Genomic DNA, 23909 nt, shown 5'->3' with positions numbered 1-23909 from the left:
AGCTTAGCCTATTTTATGGTTAAAACCATTTTAATAATTATTTGCTTGTTAGTATCACATTTCCTTCAAAACTTTGTGAAGGCTTCAAAATTTTACACTTAGAAATAACATCTACTGGAGATAAATTAAAACCGTAACTGAAATCTGAATTTCAAAATCTGAATTGTTGAAATCTGAGAAATTCCAAAGTAAGTTCACTTACTTTCCGCATTGGAAGATAAGGAATCCAATCTGGGGTTAAAATATACCCATAACAACCCACTCAATATAAAGACCCCAAACCCCAAGAATATCTTAGTGGGTATAATGAGTACCCAACAAGGGTTCTCATAAGAACCAACCCCCATAAGAACCCACCCATTATAAAAAGAAACCCAAACATCTTATTGGGCACAGTGATAACCAACCAAAGATTCTCATAAATCCCTCTCACTATACAGACCCCAAACCCCTAGACTGGGCCCCTGTCTTTATCCGCAAGGATAAAGACATATACCTGCTATTCAGATCCAGTGATTCCATTGGGTATAATGATACCATTGGATAAATGCAGTGACTGAAAGCTACCGTAAGCTGGGTTTGTTTTGATTGGTCTGAGGTCACCTCGGTTGGCCAATCAAAACACAGATATGGAAAGCTTACCCTCGGTCATCCAAGCTGCACATGTGTGTCCACGTGTGTGGTAGTATGTATACAGTACATGCATGGTGGCTACGGTACTTGCTTGGTAATGTTGGAGTAGAATTTGTGCGTATCTCTTTGAGAGGTCAAAAGTCAAACCACACGACGGTTTCTGGCCGGTCTCTGACGTTATTCACGAGCCTCGAAGTATGACATCAGACGTTCAGGCTAAAACCCCAAGAGTATTCCTGTTGGGAATACCATGGGCTCTGTTAAGGAGAATGGACGAGAAAGTGTAGATTCGTGAATCGTGTGTACGAGCCGAAGGCGAGTACCTTGTATTCACAAATCTACACTTTAGAGTCTAGTCTCTGACTTATAAACTATTTCCCCCATTGGTTATATAACAGTTTCAATGAATTGGGTTTCTCAATAGTAACAACACTAGTTAGTCTAACTAATTTCGTGTACCAATATAAACCACAAGGGAAACTGACTGGGTAAGTTTTGAAATGATTTTTGGGGTTGAACAAAGAATTGACTAGAGTGGGATTCGAACCAATGACCTCTGGATTAATTTTGTGTACGTTAACAAACGACGGTTGGTCACACTTTATAAATATTTTACAACATATAGAGGCATTCTTTAGTGCTTGTAAAATTATCGAGTACGTCAGTTTGCTCAGCTAACAATAAATTGTGTTACTAAAGTGATATTTCTAAACTGGAAAAGGTTTTTGTAAATTGAAAGATAACATATATTCAGCTAGCCAATGTTTTGTTGCACTTCATCCTATCTTTCAGTTTGGAAAGACAGTAATTTTCAAGTTGAACTATGAGTCTACACTCAACTGTGGAGTATGTTACGAATCTACAGTTAAAGATGCTCTGTCAGTTTTTTTTGCCGATTTGACCCAAAAAGTTTGATTTAAAATTCAATAGGTATTTTGATGGGGGTCGAGAAAGTTACAAGCTTTCATTTGAGCCATTGCTCGAAAAAGTCCGCCAATTATTAGTAGCAGTGAAATAAAGTGCTCAAAATTTGTTTTTGTCGGGATCCCGACAATAAATCACGTGACCAATTCTTATGTGTTTTATAAGAAACATTTTAAATTTTTGTCATGGTTCCATGCAGACCATTAAAAGTAAAAGTTAAACTTTTTTTCGTTAGAGCGGGTGATACTCTTTGAAATACCATTCACTCAAAAAAAAAATCAGTTTTTTAATGTTTGGGGCCAAAAATCTGGCAAAGCATCTTTAAGTGTAGTTTCGTAAAAATAAAATACACTTTCAACAATAGAGTGACGTCACAGAATTAGTTTAACATATAATAACTCATACAGCACAGGACCCCAAATCCAAAGGTATTGGATATTGCATTGGGGGTAAAACAGTGCCATAGCTCCACCAACTACTAGATTCAAACAAGTTTTCGTGGAGATTTCCTCTCATCAAACATCACATACTTTTTTTTCTCCAAAATGTCAAAATACTTAGGCTCATAAACCTATTTTTCCGAAACTGAGAAGCGAATCTTTACAGAAATCTGTCCAATAAATGTTTAGGTTTTCAATAAGTTGCCAAATACGACAACAAAATGTTGAAATACACGCAAGAAATAGAAGTCAATAATTGGTTTCCCACTTCATATACAAGTTGCCAAATTATCACTCAATGATTTACTGAGTTCTTTTATGAGCTTCAATTATGTACACACATAACTACTTCACACTATGATACTTGGGTTCCCCCTTTTTATTCCCCATCCTGTTAAAGGCACTGGACACTGTTGGTAATTACTCAAAATAATGGTTAGCATAAAAACTTACTTGGTAACGAGCAATAGAGAGAGCTGTTGATAGTATAAAACATTGTAAGAAACAGCTCCCTCTGAAGCAACAGAGTTTTTGAGAAAGAAGTAATTTCTCACTGAAATAATTGAATTGAAACCCAGGCCTCAGCTGAGGTCTAGAATTCAAGGCATCTGAAAGCACACAACTTGTGCGACAAGGATGTGTTTTGTCTTCCATTATTAACTCGCACCTTCGCAGCCAACTAAGTTCAACATTTCACTTTTTTGTTATGCATATGTTGGATTACACCAAGTGAGAAGACTGGTCTTTGACAATTACCGAAGGTGTCCAGTGCCTTTATTTGTAATGTTTAAAATTCTGCTCGGAGCTCCTCAGCGCATGACAGTGTCGTCCGCTTCAAAGTGTTGTTCAGGTTGATTTGCGACTTTACGCAGTCTCTTCATACAGTCATTCAGGTTAGCCGATGGTATGGCGTCTAAGTTCTTCAATATTTGCTGATAAAAAAAATATATATAATTGATCTTGTTATTCTTTAATTGACCATTAATGGTTGCATCACGGTGCAACTTACTCCCTAATCCTACCCTTTCATGTTTCCCTGCATTGTTATCGAACAAAACTTTTACCACTTTTATGGTCCAGTAATCCATCCTTTCATACTGATCATCCTTTGTCCTCACCACTTTACTCCAATTGGTCCATAGCCAGCAATTGTTTTTGAAATAGAAACTTTGATTGGCTATAATTTTCTCGCTTTTTCCTGGATCCTTCCCTTAATCCCTTTCCCCTCTTGTTTTCAATCAAATTATTATGTATTTGTTTGTACTCGTTCTATGCCTCTGAAGAAGGTCTGGTTTGGATCGAAAGCTAAGGCCATCTACCCTTCTTGTTAGTATAAATATTATATATATTGCTTGTAAGTCATCTGTTGTAGCAATGCAAAGGTTATGGGTTTGAATCCCAGCCGTGTGATTTGCCACGGCCCTACAGTGCTCTAGCCAGCTAATTGTTCTAAAAAAAATTGTGCGCACTACCAGTCCTACTGCTTAGCGTACCATCCCATTGTTTTCAAATTGTGCCTTTATTGAGAATGATGCAGAATTGTTCAAAATGATGCATTGTGAAAAATGGCCTTACCAAGGCAAACTATGATTCTGATTGGTGGATCCAAAGCAACAAGGATTGTGACACAAACTTATATTGCATGGCCAATATCAGAACCTGCATATTGTACTGTTCAAACTCTGCATAATGCACTAGACACAATACATGCAACTGCTCCTACACCATGTATTGAGTTTAGCCGCAGGTCAAGTTTGCTTGAAGATACATGTGTTATTACACATGCACTCGTGGAAAACAGAAAATAAAGCGCCTCTGTGTCCAATATCCAAAAAGGCAGAAAGTATGCGACGTAGAAGCGCCAAATTTATTCATCTTCCAGTACGCGCTAATCCACCAATCAGATGCACGAACTGGAAGGTGGTATAAAAACCTATACACAACTTCCAGTGTCTTTTGATTGCACAGTGCGCAATGAGTCACGCTGATACGGACAGTGTATAAATTACCTTCTCAACTTTGTGCACGTGCGTGCTTTTCGTTGCTAAATAACGCTCTGAAATTTTAAACTTTGCGCGTTGCACGTGAGACTGGAAGATAAATTTGTTAAAACACACGCGCTCGTGGAATACAAAACAAAAAATAGCGCGTATGCGTCCCATACGGCCTCGTTGGATATGGGACGCATAAGCGATATATTTTTCCGTATTCCACTCGCGCTTGTTTGATGACTAATAATAAGTGTTCCTAGTGTAGTCACCTGTACATGCGAGTCATTCTCTCGTAGCCTCAACAGCGCCACCAACGCTATCTCACTGTCAGCTTGCACTGCGGTGTTTTTGTCTTTGGTATTGCTGACAAGAACGATAACCAGGGGCTTAATGACTGCCATGCCCAGTGGATGCTCGGTTGCCTTGGCGATCAGTGTAATCATCTGGGCTGCTGTCATTTTGATGTCGTTCGCTGAATGGTTAAGATTCTGAAACCAGGGTTGACGAGAAAAAATGAATTTGAGCAAACTCATGCTTTGCTGTGTTATACCTTCTAAAACAGCACTTACACATTCGAGCTTTAAAGGATTTGGGTACCTTTTCAAAATGTCCATAGATTTACATTAAACTTACAGGGTTTGAAGATACTAATAGTGGAAAGCTTCCCTTCAAATATTACTTACTGAGGTGCTGGAGTTTTTGAGAAATGAGTAAAACAATGTCATGAAAATACGTTGGTAAATGATTAAAATAATTTTCGTCTCATGAGACGAAAACAATTTTCATGCCATTGCTTTACTCATTTCCCAAAAACTACAGCACCTCAGCACGTAATATTTTCAGGGAAGCTTTCTACTATCATTATCTTCAAACTGTGTAAGTTTAGTGTAAATCTGTGAACATTGTGTTTTTTGTCCTGCAAAAGTTACATAGACCCTTTAAAGTGCCAAGATGAGCTATTTTGCATAAAGTGTCTCTCATGTAAGATATTGGGTGCTTTCGATTAGCTTTTCCCGTGTCGACCCCGCGGTGCTCATTCAGGTGAGCCCCTGACAAGAGCTAATCGAACGATCACACTCTCCCTCTCATGGTGACGGCATGCACCTCAGGCCAGCCCCAAGTGACCCATTACACAAGCAGGGCATTGGGGGCTGACCCGGGTGAAGCCCTAGAATGACGTCAAAGCTATTCGAACGTGCCGGGGGCAGACCAAAGACGACCCAGGGAAGCTGATCAAACGCACCCACAATACTATTACCAAATCAAGTTACAATGTTCTTCCAGTGTCATGACAGTACATTATATACTACGTTGTACTTCACTATATAAATCTGATGTAAATAAGGCCATTAACAACTATCACAAATTATACTATACACAAGTGGACTGGAATTGAGGTAACGGAACATGTAATGTCACAGGCTACATAGTCGATTACAGCGGCGTAGTTGAACATCAGTCTTCAAAAACAGCCTTGAAAACACTTATTTCTAATGACAATTCACCTAACACACATCGGTGTATGGGTAAAAAACAAATATTAATATTCTTTATCCCCGATGCAAACTTAACATCTCTAATATCCTTGCGGTACCCGCTGCCAAAACGTAGGGTTCAAACTGCCTCTAGCTACTGGGAAACCTCGATCGTCTAGTTGGTAAGACACTGCTCTAGAATTGCAAGGGTCGTGGGTTCGAATCCCACCCGAGTAACATGCCCATGTTATTTTTTCACAGGACTCGGGAAAGTACTGAGTGTACAGTGCTAACACACAACAGTGTATGGGTAAAAAAACAAAATTAAAATCACCTAATTTAGTATTTTGGATTACTGTTCAACCTGCTGCTGCTTTCATACAGCACCCCTTTTTCACCTGTTCTTCCTTTTGCACCATTAGCAGACATCCAAGGATCAACTTTGTCATTGGAGTAAGCGCCATGAGCACTATTGTGGATTACGGCACTGTTAGTGCCAAAATCACCCCCTATTTGTGTATAGCGCCCCCTCTTGACAAGGACAGTATCCAGGATGTCGAGACCGTAGTGAAATACAGTTTTTCAACCTCTCTCCGTAACGATTGACACTTCTATTCTCAGTTTCGCTAAGGTAAAGCATAGTTTATTGTTTTAAAGTTATAAAAGGTGAATAGTAGTAGGCAAGGCATAATTTCTGAAAATAATAAGGTTCTTGAATCACCAGAAAGTAAAAACTGACTCTAGCGTGTTTATTTGTTGAGTGTTGGGAACTCTTTTCTCATATCACCGTCTCGCCATACAACACCGAATACAGAGGGCGCCTTTCAAAATGGCGACATGAATGTTGTGAATCTGGAATTCGGCAGGAACAGGCACTATGGAAGAAACATTTATTATTTTGTGTATGTACGCACCTTTACTAAGATGGTGATGACATTAGTAGGGAGTTCCTCTCCAGTGGTGACGAGATACTGACCAAAGAACCCCACAGCCCTCAAACCGCTCACACATACAGGTATCTGAAATAAATCAACAAACATTCATACAAACAATGTAAATCAAGCTTAAATTTAATTGATTGCCACCACAAAGGATACAAGTATGGCACAAATGATACAAGTATTTGCTAACCTGGGGGTTCCTACTGTTTCTTATTTGATTTCTCAAGATATATTTGGTTGCCTTTTATGGTTAAAAATTGCTTTCAAGATAACATTTAACACTGTTTCACAATACTTCATACATGTACATGTAATATGAACAAGAACCTGTGAAAGTTTGTCAAAATTTGTGTCAGAGGTAAACTCAAAGGCTTACACGTGGCAAACTTTTTATCAGATAAGACAAATCTTGGAACCTGCTCTTTCCCAAACTGTTGAGTACATACCCCTTTTAATGTGTGATTCACCTGGGCCCAATTTCATGGCTCTGCTTACCGTAAGCAGAGAATTGGCGCTTACGGGAGCAGGGAATTCTGTGTTTACGGCAAGCGTATTTCACGAGTTAGCGGCGATTTTTTACTTCTGCGCGTGCGTACTCCACGTAACTAGGCATTCTACGCTTACAAGGCTAGCGCAGAAATTCGGCGCTTGCACGTAAGCGGGGAATCGTGATCGTAAGCGCAGAATTCGGCGGTAAGCAGAGCCATGGAATTGAGCCCTGAATACTGAATACATTTCCAATGTAAAATTATTACCCTACTCACCCTATCATTGGCGACATTCTTAAGGACAGTCTCAAGTACGACGGCTCTGTATTTATCAGACAGTAACTTCTGTGGAGCCTCCTTGATGGCTACGGCTAGAGCCACACACCTTCCATGCTGGAGCACCCACACTGCACTCGGGTCACTCACTGAAAATTACAACCAAACAGTGAATGGGTCAACACACATACACACTAAACTATTTGTTCATCAAGATTAAAGGAACATTACAGAATTAGTTTTTGCAAACAAAACAGTTGCTGGCAGTGTAAGCACTTTATATAATCCACCCTGTACATAAACTGACAAACCTGTAGAAGTTTGAGATCGTTCGGCCATCTGGGTCACGAGAGAATAGTGAAAAACCGATTACAAATATTGCATTGTATCAATGCCAAAATAAAAATGAATAAGACGCTCACTGAGCGATAAACTCCAAACGCAAAGTTAGATGAATTATTTATTTATTATCAAATATGACATTTCAGATAGAAATATTTCAAGGGATGTTTTCAACTATCATCATCATTAGACCGTGTAATTTTTTATGTAAATCTGTGATCCTCACGATTTTTGTTTCTGACCAATTCTGTAACAATCCTTTAAGTTACATAGATACTACTAACCTAGTTTTACTAACTTAGATTTACTAACCTAGTTTTACTAACTTAGATTTACTAACCTAGTTTTACTAACTTAGATTTACTAACCTAGTTTTACTAACTTAGATTTACTAACCTAGTTTTACTAACTTAGATTTACTAACCTAGTTTTACTAACTTAGATTTACTAACCTAGTTTTACTAACTTAGATTTAGTAACCTAGATTTACTAACTTAGATTTACTAACCTAGTTTTACTAACTTAGATTTACTAACCTAGTTTTACTAACTTAGATTTACTAACCTAGTTTTACTAACTTAGATTTACTAACCTAGTTTTACTAACTTAGATTTACTAACCTAGTTTTACTAACTTAGATTTACTAACCTAGTTTTACTAACTTAGATTTACTAACCTAGTTTTACTAACTTAGATTTACTAACCTAGTTTTACTAACTTAGATTTACTAACCTAGTTTTACTAACTTAGATTTACTAACCTAGATTTAGTACTTCAGATGTACATGTTTGACCCAGATTTATTCATGTACATGTACCTGTAATACCAAGATTGTATAATTGATTCAATACAACATACCCATACGACTCCCATATCATGACAAAGTATTTAATTCCCGGGTTGTAATACCCGGATCTTAGACCAAATTGCCACCACTCCCTTGATCACGGCATCGACGGCCAGACTGTAGAAGCACAGTTAGTAGTACACACAAGACACACAAGTGAACATATACATATACTAGCTTGGAAATGCAGGCACACGTACATTAGTACAATTTGACACGTTGTCTGTGATTCAGGAACTGACAACTGACATCATAATTTGATCGTGGCCGAGTGGATAAGAGCACCGAACTCAAGCTCTGGCCCTGTTCGGCAGATTGTGGGTTCCAACCCCGGTCGTGACACTTGTGTCCTTTTAAAGCAAGACACTATAATTGCTTCTATCCACCCAGGGATGGGTACGTGTGAGGGCAGAGATGGTACTTGTGATTGATTAGCTTTAGTGCGCTACATATGTGGCGGCACAGGCTGTATACTCCCCAAGGAGTTGAGATGGTTTAAATAATGAAAAGGCCCAGTGATAAGGGGTAATAATGTGGAAGCGCTTTGAGACATGGTGTACATTTATAAAGCGCTATATAAAAACCGACTATTATTAACAGGAGCTTGGTTGTGCGCTCTTAAAAAAATTCCATTTAAAAGGAATTTAATTCATGTGTCTCCCCATCATGATCAGGGCACTTACCAACAAGATGGGACCCAATGAGCGAGTCCAGTTCATCATCTGGTAGAATGGGACAGAGCGCCCCCACACAGCCGGCAGCTGCCATCCGAGCAGTGTCCTGACGAAGAAATGTTGTATATTATTCATCAAATTAAATCATGAAAAATGAACATGTACAAATATTATTCCATCAGAAAAAAATCAGAAAAATTGTAAATTTATTAGCGTTGATTGCAGTCGCTTTCATGTCTTGGGTACAGTGAGAAGATTCCAAGATAGTGGCTATCTTCATTTTGACAATGATTTTTTTTGTAACAGACAGTTTTAGTGGGGCAGATAAGGACAATATTGGGAAGAATGACAAGCTTCATGACAAGCTGTGGTTAGATGACTAAAGACAGGGCACCAGTCTATTTCATGACAAGCTGCAGTTAGATGCCTAAAGACAGGGCACCAGTCTACTTTATTACAAGTTGCAGTTAGATGACTAAAGACATGGGACCAGTCTACTTCATTACAATACTGCAGTACTGACCTCTGGAAGAGAGAGTAGCCCCACCAGGGTTGCTGTGATGGCTTTCCTGTTGGCTTCGTTCATCTTCTTTCCTCCACCTCTGACCACGCCACGCACAGCCTGCAGTAATGTCTCTCTGCAACACAAACATCAATGCTAGGTTTATACTTTGTTTATAAATGTTGGCCTTCCACATTGAATTGTCAATGTTTTAACAAAAAACCCACCAGGATTCCAAAATACACATTTTCATGACACCGCTCACCAAAGGCATACACACACAAAATGTTATGTTGGCGTAACGGGCCCCCCAAAAAATAGGGTAAGTAGGTAGGGATTCCCCCCCCCCCCCCCCGCAATGAAAATGACATGTTTTCTAGATGTTTAAGCCGATATTTTACACGATAATAAAAGAAAACAAGGCTACACACAACAAATAGAATATTTTTAAACTCTTGATGACATTTATTTTATTTTTATGTCTTTAATAGAATTTAATCATTCAACTTCTTCCCATGAAAAAATAAAAATATCCAGGGTCGGTCGTATATGTCGCTAACATACATTTATTTTTATTTTAATGCCTATAAGTGAGGAGTGACAAAACAAACAGTTTTGCACTTACAAGCATTTTTAAGGTAACAAGAAAACTGTTCTTATGCAAGTGTGTACTTTACGAACTCAGCTGATTTTTCGCAATTAAATCACAGATATTTCGCACAAAATTCCATGGTATACAATGCCGTGAAATAGTGCTAATTTTACTACCGGTAAAAGCAGTTTGAAAATTAACAATTAGTTTACTTTTTCGTCTGCTTCAGTCAGTGTGTTTTATTTATCAGTTAGAAACTTGCGTCTTTTCTTGGTTGCCAAAACACAGCCCAGGAGTTGAGGACTGTAAGCATATAACCTCATTATCTCTAACAAGCCCAGTTTTAAATTTGCGTCGGGGATAAAGAATATTCATTTAGGGTTTTTCACCCATACAACGATCTGTAACACATTTGTGTATGGGTAAAAAACCAAAACTAATAAGCCCAGTTTTCTAAAACACCTAACATCATACCTTTCCTGGAAAAACTATCAAGTTAATATCACTCACCTGACCCCTGTCTCGTTGTCTTCATTCTTGATGCCATTATGCAGCTCTACAAACAGAGGATCCACCCTGGCATGAATAACCACTAGTTTGGACAAAGCAGAGGCCGCCTCCAGACGCACTGAGCGATTTGGATCGGAGAGGGCCCTCAGGAAGGTGGTTTGTAGTTGAGGAAGGAATGGCTTGAGGAGAACACCAACCTTTGTAAAAAAACAAACCAAGAGAACGCAGTTCAAAATGTAAAATTTTGCAGTAAGAGATCTGTGGGTAAATAATACAAAGTGTCACCCTGAGTTTGCCCTAAATAAATATTTTTTTAAAGAATACAGAATGACTAGACTTAGTATTGTCGTCTAATTTCTGAATCACAATTTCTTGCAATTCATAAGAATAAGATTGGCTGCTGCCAGCTTGCAGTCATATCCCCTTGTCAGAGTTTTGTTGAATTTCCTTCACGGTAAGATCATCTTAACAAACAACAACCAAGCATGTTTGTTTGGTCACCTACCTTTTACTTGTGCATCGCGAGAACTATATAGTCAGGGATCACACCCAAGTTTTCAATACCACCTGGGAGGCGGCAGCAGAGGGATCAACTTAAAGGATTCGGGTACTTTTTCAAAATGTCTACAGATTTACATTAAACTTACAGGGTTTCAAGATAATGATAGTGGAAAGCTTCCCTTCAAATATTACTAACTGAGGTTGTGTAGTTTTTGAGAAATGAGTATCAAACAAGTCACAAAATAATGTTTGTCTCAGGAAGACGACCTTTATTTTAGCGTGTAAAATCCCATTAACCAGTGATACCAAAACCATAGCATAACTGGTTAATACGTTTTTACATGCTAAAACTGAGACGAAAACTATTTGGTTTACTCATTTCTCAAAAACTACAGCACCTCAGTAAGTAAAATTTCAAGGGAAGCTTTCTACTATCCTAATCTTCAAACTGTGTAAGTTTAATGTAAATCTGTGGACATTGTGTTTTGTGTTAGGAAAAAGTACATACACCCTTTAAGAGGACTTTTTTATTTCAAATATCAAGTAATAATTAAACCTACCTTTCCCAGTAGTAATGTAAGCGTCTGCAGGATGGCAACCTTCAGCGTCCAGGTGTAGCGGTCACCCAGTACCCTGATGAGCGGCCCGGTAATATTAACAACCTGTGACTTGAGGGCATCGTTGCTGGTCAGCTTGATGACCTGACCCAGCCCCGAGGCAGCCTGCTCCTTGAGGTCCTGGGGCCCGTTTAACAACGCCTCCCTGAAGATGGGTAGGATGGGGGAGATGCCCTTCTTGGGGAGGCAGAACCCTGGGAGTTCCTTGTTGTGGAGGCCATCGGCGGCGTAGCGGATGGCGAGGCGGAGGGAGGAGATGTGCTGCAGTTGGTCTGCAGAAGTCAAACTCTGCCATAGAAATATAACATTGAATCAAATTAGTTGTGACTCTTCATTTGAACCAGAAAAATCCAATTTAGTTGTATTGTATCTTTCATGAAAATTCACAGTTTGCTCTGTGCAACATCTGTCCAAGTGGTTTTATGCATTTAACCAGGTTTTAAAACGAAGATATTAAAAAACAATCAGTGCAACAAGGTCATTGATGCCGATGATAATTCCTGATGATGACTAGTTAAGAACTCCCAGCTGTTAGACAAAAGATCATCAAGAACCTGAACTGTGTTGATCAAGGACTTAATAGGGACTGCGGTTTCCTGTTCTATAATCACCTACTACACCCTTTGTTACTGAATTCACAAACATGTAACTTTCGTGTTTGTACTTGGCTTGTCTCAATCATTGCATCTGATGAAGTAGTTATTGCTACAAACGAAAGCTTATGCAGTCTTTATGCAATCAGTTAGTCTTTAAAGCCATTATACACTTTCGGTAAACAGTATTGTCCAAGTCCCACACTTCGTGTATCACAACTTATATATAAAATAACAATCCTGTGGAAATTTAGGCTTAATCGGACATCGGAGTCGGGAGAAAATATAGGGAAAATCCACTCCTGTTTCCGCGCGTTTCGCCGTGTCATGACATGTGATTACATGTATAACAAATCCGTAATTCTCGCTAATGAGAATTTATATTGTTTTACCGTTTTCTCAAAAAGTAAAGCATTTCATGGACTAATATTTCAAGAGAAGTCTTTCACCATTACCTTCTGTAAACCCTGTAAATTATTTGTAAATCTGTGAACTTTTTTTTTTCTTCTGTACTGAAAGGGTCCAATGGCTGTAAGTGCTACTACAACTTTCCTAGTTAAATCTACCTTAGTAACGGCATTGAGGGCGTCCCACGTCACGTCCAGGACACTACGATCGTCATCCTTCATCAGGAAGATTAGCGCCCTCAGCAGGCCAGGCACAAACTGGGAGAAGCTGACTTTGGTCTGACTACAGTAGACGTAGAGCAGTGTCGCTGCAGCACGTCGAACCCCTGCACTTGAGCTCTTTGTAGCTGGTATGATCTCATCCATGGTTATTTGTAGGCCTTGCTCGTCCTTCACGGACAGCACAACAGTCTGACAATGTTGAAGCTCCTGTAATTCATTATTTTATACAGTTAAATAAATGCTACATTTTAAAAATCAATCAAACTGGCTAACATTTGAAGTTAACACCAGTCGACTGCCATGTCAAAAAAAAACCAGTGCAAAACAGGCAGGTTGATAATTTTGAACTACATGTAGCCTGACGATGACTAGAGCAAGCTAGTCGAAACGTTGAGACCAATTTCAGAACCGACTCCGCGGCAGTACAGTTAATTACGATCCTATAAGCTAAAGTAGTAGTCCAGTCTAATTTCTATACCATCCGCCCTGGTAATAGTTAAAAAGCAGGACAGTTCTTTTCAGAACTCAGAAGTCTCCCGAACCTCCGATTATCTACTCCAGGGCAGTAGAATAAAGCAAGACAGTTCTCTAAGAACAAACTCTACCTGGCAAGTAGATACACACATGGTGTTACCGCAAACCAAATATACATTGATACATTGTATCTCACCATGCAATGCCTCAAATCCTATAGACTACATGTACGTTAGACATTTTGACTAATATATGTAATGGGAGGCTATTGAGTCAGTCAAGCACCGATATTACCAACAACAAAAACCAATTCATGCCTCACAGATATACAAGGAATATAATCATAGACAGAATGACAAAGTTGTAGAGCTGGACTTGTATTTAGAAACATTTTTGTAGTTGTACTCACTGAAAAAAAGAATTGAACTTTTAACCTGTACTCATGAGAACAACAATTATTTAACTAAAACTTGTACATTCCATGCTTGCACTAATTAATACGCACCTGTAAGAAACTCGGCGTAAATTGTTTTGTACTTAATTGTACTTTTCTTGAACTACATGTACATACATGAACTCAGAGGAAAGTATATGTACTCAGAGATGAGTACTCATACTTGTACTCAAAGAGAAGCATACACACTTGTACTCAAAGAGAAGCATACACACTTGTACTCAAAGAGAAGCATACACACTTGTACTCAAAGAGAAGCATACACACCTGTACTCAGAGAGAAGCACACACACTTGTACTCAAAGAGAAGCATACACACTTGTACTCAAAGAGAAGCATACACACTTGTACTCAGAGAGAAGCATACACACTTGTACTCAAAGAGAAGCATACACACTTGTACTCAAAGAGAAGTATACACACTTGTACTCAAAGAGAAGTATACACACTTGTACTCAAAGAGAAGTATACACACTTGTACTCAAAGAGAAGCATACACACTTGTACTCAAAGAGAAGTATACACACTTGTACTCAAAGAGAAGTATACACACTTGTACTAAAAGAAAAGCATACACACTTGTACTCAAAGAGAAGCATACACACTTGTACTCAGAGAGAAGCATACACACTTGTACTCAAAGAGAAGCATACACACTTGTACTCAAAGAGAAGCATACACACTTGTACTCAAAGAGAAGCATACACACTTGTACTCAAAGAGAAGTATACACACTTGTACTCAAAGAGAAGTATACACACTTGTACTCAAAGAGAAATATACACACTTGTACTCAAAGAGAAGCATACACACTTGTACTCAAAGAGAAGTATACACACTTGTACTCAAAGAGAAGCATACACACTTGTACTCAGAGAGAAGCATACACACTTGTACTCAAAGAGAAGTATACACACTTGTACTTAAAGAGAAGTATACACACTTGTACTCAAAGAGAAGTATACACACTTGTACTCAAAGATGAGTACTTGCACTTATACTCACAGAGTACGTACACTTGTAATCAGAGGAGTACTCACTTGTACTCAAATAGTACTCACACTTGCACTCACAGAACATGCACACTTATACTCAAGGTACACACACTTCCCAGAGAGTTCTTTGCACTTGCACTCACTGAAGTACAGGTGTATGCACACTAATTTTCGGAGGAGTACGCACACTTGCACTCACATAGTTATCACTCCGGTACTCACTGAACATGCACACTAGTACTCACAGAGTACTCACACTTGTACTCACAGAGGAGTTCTTTGCACTTGCACTCACAGAACTATGCACACTAGTACTCAGAGGAGTACGCACACTTGTACTCACATAGTACTCATACTTGTACTCATACTTTACTCACATAGCACTCCAATTGTACTCACAGAGGAGTTCTTTGCACTTGCACTCACAGAACTATGCACACTAGTACTCAGAGGAGTCGCACACTTGTACTCACACAGTACTCATACTTGTACTCATACTTTACTCACATAGCACTCCAATTGTACTCACAGAGGAGTTCTTTGCACTTGCACTCACAGAACTATGCACACTAGTACTCAGAGGAGTATGCACACTTCAGAGAAGTACGCACACAAGAAATATGCAATTACAACTCTGCATAGTCAAGAGGACTTCCAATTTTCGTTCAATTCCTACCTCCAGTTCTTGGGGCGTTCCCACGCTGGTTTTCAGGGCATCCATAAGGGCAGGTAGAATCTTACTTAGATGTTTAGTGAGGGCTTCACCTGCAACCTCCGACAAGATGGCTAACACTCTGGTGTTCACTGGAGGTTGAATCAACTGATGACAAAATATTAAGATGAAAGGTAAAAAGTACGATCGGTAATCATCAAAACAACAACGATTAGTTTCAGTTTGGAAGTTTGGAACTGATTTTACTCAAATTGAGTTAGTTAAGACTTCCTTTTAAAGACCCGGTCCCCAAAGAAGCTCAGTGTTAGTCTGGTAAGGAATTCCCCCGGTTGTATCCTTAAGTTGCTTTGGTCACTGAGGCATATCGTTTATAGCCAAAGCTTGGGTCTGATGACCTGAGGCGGTCGACCATGACACAAAACTCCTTAGCGCTCTAGTTAATATACATCTCCTGGACATACTGTACCTTGGGGATGAGGAACGGTAAGACGACTCTACTCTTGACCATCATGACTTGCTTCAGACCGTCCAGTGCATAAGGACCCAGTTTCTCATCATCAAGCTGTCTCAATAACTCTGGTAAGATGTCATCTAATGCTCTATGACCTGATGTAAACAGAAGAAAAAACCCTTATTTTTTAACAGCCGCTTTACCCTTTCTGTACCATAGATGACTTGAGTCGACTGCACTCATACCCCTTCTTCCTTACCTTTGGCGCCTTTAGTCATTTAAAGGCAGTGGACACTATTGGTAATTACTCAAAATAATTGTTAGCATAAAAACTTACTTGGTAACAAGCAATGGAGAACTGTTGATAGTATAAAACATTGTGAGAAACGGCTCCCTCTAAAGTACATGTAACATAGTTTTCAAGAAAGAAGTAATTTTCAACTAAAATGTTTGAATTTGATTTCGAGACCTCAGAATAAGATTTTGAGGTCTCGAAATCAAGCATCTGAAAGCACACAACTTCATGTGACAGGAGTGTTTTTCTTTCATTATTATCTCGCAACTTCGACGACCAATTGTGTTCAAATTGTCACAGGTTTGTTATTTTGTGCATACGTTTAGAAACACCAAGTGAGAAGACTGGTCTTTGACAATTACCAATAGTGTCCAGTGTCTTTAAGCTTAACGGCACTCAAGCCTGATAACAAAGGTCATTTTTAGTCAAGCTGTAGTTTTGTCCATGTTCACCCTCTTGCCAAACTCACCATCAGTGGAAAGAAAAATATTGGATTTATTCATTGATGGTAAAATAAAATAAGGCTGGTACTATGCAATCTCTTCAAATACATGGATTGCGCTAAGCATCATCGGCCGCCATATTTAATGAAATGTGCATACGTTCAAGGCTATCATTGGCCGAGAGTTGTGTGCAGCGTGCAGCGTGCGCACTTTTCCATTGTTTATCATCAAATATGGCAGTCGATGAAGCTTAGTGCAATTCATCTATTGACACCCCTCATCATTTCTGTTTCTTACCTATGGTTCCATGTAGATTATCAAATGTTTTAGCGGCTGTCTCTCGTACCTCAGGTAAAGGATCACATAAGGCTTTCCTGACAGTCGGAACAATGTTGTCCACAAAACCCATCACCTGTAAATTACAAAAACACAAATAATTCACAAACAGTTTTATGATTTTAGTTTTTACCTTACACCAGAGTGTGATAAGTACTGTGAAATCATTGCTTCCCTGCAGAACCAAATAATGGACTGAATAGTCTGGTGGGCTTTGAACACAAAAACAGATGTCTTAACCACTCGACCAAACACAAACACTTGTGCTGGTTACACGCATTTTATGCACTATTTGTTGCATGTACAACATTTTATATTATTTTTTTGACAGTGCCATCTATTGAAACTCGTAAAAAAAAAAAAAATAACAAAAGTTTTCATTGTAAGACAAGTGGTGCAACTTTAAGAGTAAGTTTAAAGGAATTCTGAGCATGAGACAGTTTCAGAGAAAAAAATTGATGTATAACTCTGTGATTATGCTAGGTAAACAAACGGAACCATGCAGTTTGATCAAAGGTAAGGTTTGAAAGACTTATTTGACAGCAGTTTGACTTGATTGATACCTCCATACCATTATGCTTTGGACAAACCATATACATGTAACCTCGGTAGTCTAGTTGGCAGGCATGTGAGTAACTATCCATGAAAAAAGAGGAAAAGAGAACTCCGGGCAAGAAAAAAAGAGGAAAAGATAGTTTTCCTATACTTTTGTACACAGAAAGTGTAGAAAAAAAGAGGAAAATCAAAACCCCAAAAGAGGATATCAGCTGAAAAGAGGAAGTCTCACATGCCTGAGTTGGTAAGACACTGCTCTAGAATTGCAAGGGTCATGGGTTCGAATCCCACCCGAGTAACATGCCTGTGATATTTTTCACAGGACTCTGGAAAGTACTGAGTATACAGTGCTAACACACATCGGTGTATGGGTAAAAACAAAATTAACATATACATGTAGTTTGGTCGAAGGTAATGTTTACAGGACTTGACAGCAGTTTGACTTGCTTGATAGCACCAACACCTCCATACCTGTTCTCTGCTGGTGGAGCTCATGATCTCGCTAAGCCCCACACACACTCCTTGCCTCTGATCACTCTTCTCGGACTCCAGACCCTTCTCCAAGATGGGGATGATGTCAGGCAAGACGCGGTCTCCCAGCTTGCGTACCAGATCACCTAGTGTCCGTGCAGCAACCTAGATCAAAATTTTTAAAAACAGGAATGCGTTATACATGTAGACCTTTTCGCAAATACTCGGGCGCGCGCAGAAGCTTGGAATTAGGTGTGTTGTGGTCTAGCTGGTATAGGAGACTTTCCAACGCTAGCTGGCAGCAGACTTACCGGGTAAATTTCCATTGTTTACGTAGTTCTGAACAAACGCATAATTCTGAGAACAATGGAGGAACCCGGTAAGTCTGCTGCCCTCTATCGTCCCAGAAAGTCTCCCATTTGATCCATATCTATCCCACAATGCACCTAATTCAACAGTTTGCGCAATGGTATTTGCAAAAAGGTCTATGTCCGTTACAGACAGGCCCTCTGGAGTCGCAACCAACTTAATTATTAAGTACAAGAAAACTTTAGGTCCAAAAACAGAAGAAGTGACTGGAGGCATTGGAAGTCAAAAGATCAACTGTTAAGGATGTTCAGAACGACTCTGGAGAATCTTGGTTTTAGTCTTGGTCGATCTTGTCATGAGCAGAACCTAATGCCAATTTCATGTTAATGTTTAGGGCCTTGTAATTATAAAAAATTAGCATTCCACAATTCACCAGGGCACCGTGGATCTGCAACACTTCTATCAGATAAACTTGGGGTGTTTTTTTTCTTCAAAGTAAATTAAACCTTGCAATTTGTACAGATACGCCCCATGTATGATTGGAGACACCACAACACACCACATGTACAATGGGCATGGGACACCACAACACACCCCATGCATATTATGATGGATCAGGGACACCACAACACACCCCATGCATATTATGATGGATCAGGGACACCACAACACACCCCATGTACATGTACAATGTATGATTGATATGTACATATGATGGGCAAGGGACACCACACCACAACCCATGTATGAAGCGACAGGAACACCACACCATACCCCAAGTATGATGGGTCAGGGGCACTGAGGCTCCACAACACACCCCTTGTATGAAGGTCAGTACATACATACTAAATCGTTCATTAACTCATCAATGTATACCTGTCTCTTGTCATAGCTTGTGCTAGCCAAACATCCTAAGAGTAAACCAAACAGCGTGGGTAGGATCTCCCTCAATGAACGCGGTGTGTTCACCACCACCACCTTCCAGACGTGAAGAGCAGCCTGGCGAACCATCAGCGCCGTGTCGGAGCGGCCCATGTACAGTCCAGCCAGCACTCGGTTTCTCCTCTCAATACCCAGCACTTTGATAATGGACTGTGAACAAATGACAGAAATATGTTTCATGTAAGTTTAAATCAATTCAATAAGCCTTTTTGAGATATGGCGGACACAATGCTACAACACTTTAAGGTTCTGTAGTTTGTTATTAGCTGGGATCCATGGGAGATCAGTGAGTTTTTCTTACTGAATGGATTTCCCAGGATAAACAAGAAATAAATAAATAAATAAATAAATAAATTGGGTCAATTTGTGTGTATACACCCAAACCAAACAGTACACTCCTATTACGTCCGCCATACCTTAAAAAGGCTTATAAGGTTTGTTAAAAACATCTCAAATATTACACAACAGAAGTTAAAACGACTTAAAGACCCAAAATATGTTTGATAATTTATATCTCAAATATTAGGGAAGTTGTCCTAGTGTTCCAGGGTGTCGTTGCCGAGTGGCCTAGGGTGTTAGACTCAGGTTCTGTAATTTACAGAATGTGGGTTTGACCCATGGCCTGGGCCGATTTCACAAAGCAATAAAATTCATCGTATGACAAATTTTCAGTAGTGGTTTGTATTGTGACATCAACGTTAACTAAGCAACTACGATTGATTTGCTGTTTAATCAATCTAAAAAAAAAAAAAATTAAAAAATCAATCTTGTTCTATGTGAAATCGGCCCCTAGTCCCTCGCGGCACTTGTGTCCTTGAGCTAGGCTCTTTATCATAATTGCTTCTCTCCATCCAGGAGTACCAATGGGCATCAGTGAGAGCTGTGGAGTAACCTGCACGGATACACATGGATGGATACACTGTCTGGAGGGAGTAGAGATTTTCTCAGTCTTTTAGTGCCAGTGAAATTGGATTTAAACACTGGCCTGATGTTGGCCCGAGACAAAATTTACTTTATTGTCCTTAAGTGTTGCCAGGTGCTGCCCTAGTTAGGGAATCAGGGTGCAGTTTAAGGGCTCTGCTTACTGTGGAATTTTATGCTTGCAGTCCATAGAATCATGTTTACAGGGCGCCGTAAGCACAAATGTGCGAAAACTGCTCTTTCACCCCGGTGGACCCCAGTTCAACAATTTCCAGGGGGAACAAATTGATCAGTCATTTAATGCCAAAGAAATCGGTTATATGTAAACACCATCCTGATGAGCCACATGAGCCCGGGGGAGACCTTTCTACTTTTATGCACCACAAACCAACAAAGTTAAGATCAATATGGATGATTTTATAACTAAACAGTTATTCATAATTACCTCAGACAGTTTTGCTATTCCTATTGGTGGAGAGCGCGTAACATGGGGGTGTATAAACCTTTGATAATGACCAGTGTTTATAACAAGCTGGCTTCCGCGTGTCGGGCGCACAAGATTATCATGCGGAATGCAATTCATAGCTTTAGTAACAGTGCGTAATCTAAGCGCGCGCGCATAATCTAAGCAAGCGCACGTACACACAACCCACGCGCATGAAACAGTTTCTTCCCAAAGTTTTTGAAAAAAATATTTCAAACCTAAAATTTTCAATTGTTAAAGTGTCTATAATTGTATTTTGTAACGCCTTTTAACCAAAAAGGCATTTATGAATTTCGGCGAGGGCCATTATCACACGGCAATTCGACCCCGCCTATTTTAAACGGCCGTGAAAGAACTAGAAGCTACCCTTTTATTCCCTTATTACTTACCTTGGTGGAATGCTCAGTACCAAAGTTATCATCTTCACCGCTCACTGTACTCTGTTTCCCCGTCACTCCTGAGACTCGATACAGCAGGTCACCGAGTAACTGCACCGAGCTGTAGCGAATCCTCCAGTTCTCATCAAACAGGCCCTTCTCCAACTCTGGGAGGAAGACAGAGATAGTGGTCTCGGCAAACATGTGGACGATGCGCTGGCCGGCACGGAGGGCTGTGTCTCGTACAAACTCAGACTCATCCGCCAGAGCCTGATGAAAGAGATTAGAGATGATAGGGAAGTATGAATTAATAAATAATAATAATAATAAGACTTGTAATGCGCACGTATCCACCCTGCTGGGTGTTCAAGGCGCAGTAAAAACTAAAAAACTAACAAAACAAACAAAATTAGTCCTTGAAAACCTGTGACATAAGATAAGTTTTGAGAAGACACTGCTCTAGAATTGCAAGGGTCGTGGGTTCGAATCCCACCCGAGTTACATGCCTGTGATATTTGTTCACAGGACTCGGGAAATTACTGAGTATACAGTGCTAACACACATCGGTGTGTGGGTAAAAACCAAAATTAATACTTCTTTCTTGAAAACCATGTTACTTCAGAGGGAGCCGTTTCTCACAATGTTTTATACTATCAACCCCTCCCCATTACTCATTACCATGTAAGGTTCTATGTTACTAATTATTTTGAGAAATTACCAATAGTGTCCACTGCCTTTAAGCTCGTCATTGTACCGGACAATATTAAATCTAACATGCAAATGCCTATATTTGATCGCTTTGTTCTGTGACAACAACTTAGGGTTTGACGATTACATGGGCAACGGGAGTGTATCAATGGCTGTTTATATAAGTTGTGTACATAATAAACAATTTCGTTCAAAAACTCATTAAGTAAAAGGCAATTTCATCTCAAATCTTTATAGTGAGAGCTTTTCATCAATTACTCTATATAAAATAAAATAGATTAAAGTAAATATGAGGATTGAAAGTAAATTACAAAACGACTTAATCATAGAGATTTAATTTGGACTGAATTCCATTCAACACACAAATTGGTATCAAATTATTTGAGGGAAACAGTTGAAGGTAATCAAATTTTAATAACCAAATCTGCAAAGTAAACAAAAGCATGAAACTAAATTAGACTCCCTTTCTAGCAGGATAAAATTCAACAATATTGACATTATTCTCTAATCACAAGTGAGGCGTGGCTCATTCGGAAAGAAATATACCGAGTGGCAAGGTATGAAACTGATGGAGACCCATTCAGAGAGCAGACTGAATCTTTCTTGGGTGTCGTCCACTGATACATAAATCACAGGCAAGATTCTCTAAATACTCTGCTTAGAAAGGCTCCACGAAGGACCATCACAAAATCACTGTTTGTGACTGAAGAGAAAATATTTGTGAAGACTTGATGAAATTCCTGCCCTGGAGTTTATACACAGAGCCACTACTGATTAAGTACAAGCATTTTCAAATGATGATGGCAAACAATTCAGCAGAAAACAACACTTTACTAGGCGCAGCAGAGGCATATGGATGGATCCTCAAGCTTGCAATTGCACAAGGCATCATCGGAATGATTCTCAACACTCTAGCGTGGCTGGTCATCCTTTGCACCAAAACACTCCGTAATATGACAAACTATTTGCTGGCATATCTTGCTGTGACTGACAGTCTTTATTGTTTGAGTACAGTCTTGGAGAGGGCAATACTACTGAGCATTCACCACCATGAAAGTTCCATTGGAAGAGAAATACCTTGTCTAAGTATTACTCTGAGCTTATTTATTTCTTATACAACAGCCTACTCTTCAAGTTATGGCCTGTGTCTGGTAACCTATGAACGCTACATTGGAATAGTACATCCACTGCACTATCCACGATTGATGTCCGCTAAAAAGGTGAAGTTGAACATTTTCATCTCGTGGTTAGTGTCGATTTTAATATCAAGTCCCCTCCTTTTCACTATGGCATGTGTCTTTAATAATGACTCAATATGTTTTCACATTGTCGTCACTCTTTCCGCTATCTTCAGCTACCTTCTGCCCATCCTTTTCATGAGTTGGGCTTACTACAAGATCCAAGCCACTCTCAAGAGAAGTGCTCAACAACTTCAACAGCAGAATGTACAAGGAGCAGCCCTTGAACTTTTACAGGCCAGACAGAATGTGATCATCATGCTTAGGATTGTCATGGGTGCACTAGTTGTATTCTGGACGCCAACTGTTCTCTATACCATTTTTATCTTCGGGGCAAGGGTTTCGTACACTTATCAAGTTCATACCACATTTGGCTTACTTCTCTTGGTTTACAACATGAACTCAGTGATCAATCCCATCATTTACATTTTCAAATACAAGAAGTTTCAGAAAGGTCTTCAAGACATGCTGTGTTGTTTCATTGGTTGTCCTCTAAGGCCAGACCGGATTGGTGTTCAGATTGCAATGAACGAACAAAATGTGTAAGAAAAACACCACCAGCGAGATCTCGCATCAAACCAAGCAACTTTTAACATTCTTAATATAGGCATGATACTTGGCAGTAAAAAAAAGTGTATGAAGAATTTTCTTGAGTACAAGGGCTTGTCTACAAGTATCTATGGTAGAGGCTTTCATAGACTTTTCATGCTATTTATTAACAAATTTGATGGTTTTCTGAGGGCCAAAAACTCAACATTAGAAGATTGCAAGCCTTTAATAGATGTTAAAACCAAAATAAATGTCAAGC

The 23909-nt window shown here is 39.4% G+C and overlaps 1 protein-coding gene across 1 annotated transcript in view; it reads right to left on the bottom strand.

Moving 5' to 3' along the window:
• Positions 1–2586: 2586 nt before the first annotated feature.
• LOC117290305 (eIF-2-alpha kinase activator GCN1-like) overlaps positions 2587–23909 on the bottom strand; it is a 71005-nt gene continuing 49682 nt past the window's right edge. The window contains exons 34-48 of the mRNA XM_033771622.1: positions 21168–21425; positions 19308–19523; positions 18123–18287; positions 17058–17172; positions 16038–16177; positions 15575–15718; positions 12913–13182; positions 11697–12041; positions 10636–10832; positions 9555–9669; positions 9041–9137; positions 7169–7317; positions 6378–6482; positions 4258–4476; positions 2587–2929 (exon numbers count right to left, since the gene is read on the bottom strand). Coding sequence (XP_033627513.1) covers positions 2807–2929; positions 4258–4476; positions 6378–6482; positions 7169–7317; positions 9041–9137; positions 9555–9669; positions 10636–10832; positions 11697–12041; positions 12913–13182; positions 15575–15718; positions 16038–16177; positions 17058–17172; positions 18123–18287; positions 19308–19523; positions 21168–21425 — 2658 coding nt within the window. The 3' untranslated portion in view covers positions 2587–2806. The remainder of the gene's footprint in view (positions 2930–4257; positions 4477–6377; positions 6483–7168; positions 7318–9040; positions 9138–9554; positions 9670–10635; positions 10833–11696; positions 12042–12912; positions 13183–15574; positions 15719–16037; positions 16178–17057; positions 17173–18122; positions 18288–19307; positions 19524–21167; positions 21426–23909) is intronic.

The sequence above is a fragment of the Asterias rubens genome, chromosome 5 (assembly GCF_902459465.1).
Source record: "Asterias rubens chromosome 5, eAstRub1.3, whole genome shotgun sequence".
Classification (NCBI taxonomy): domain Eukaryota; kingdom Metazoa; phylum Echinodermata; class Asteroidea; order Forcipulatida; family Asteriidae; genus Asterias; species Asterias rubens.
Note: the sequence above shows the minus strand (reverse complement) of the source record. Positions and strands in the feature narration are given on the sequence as shown.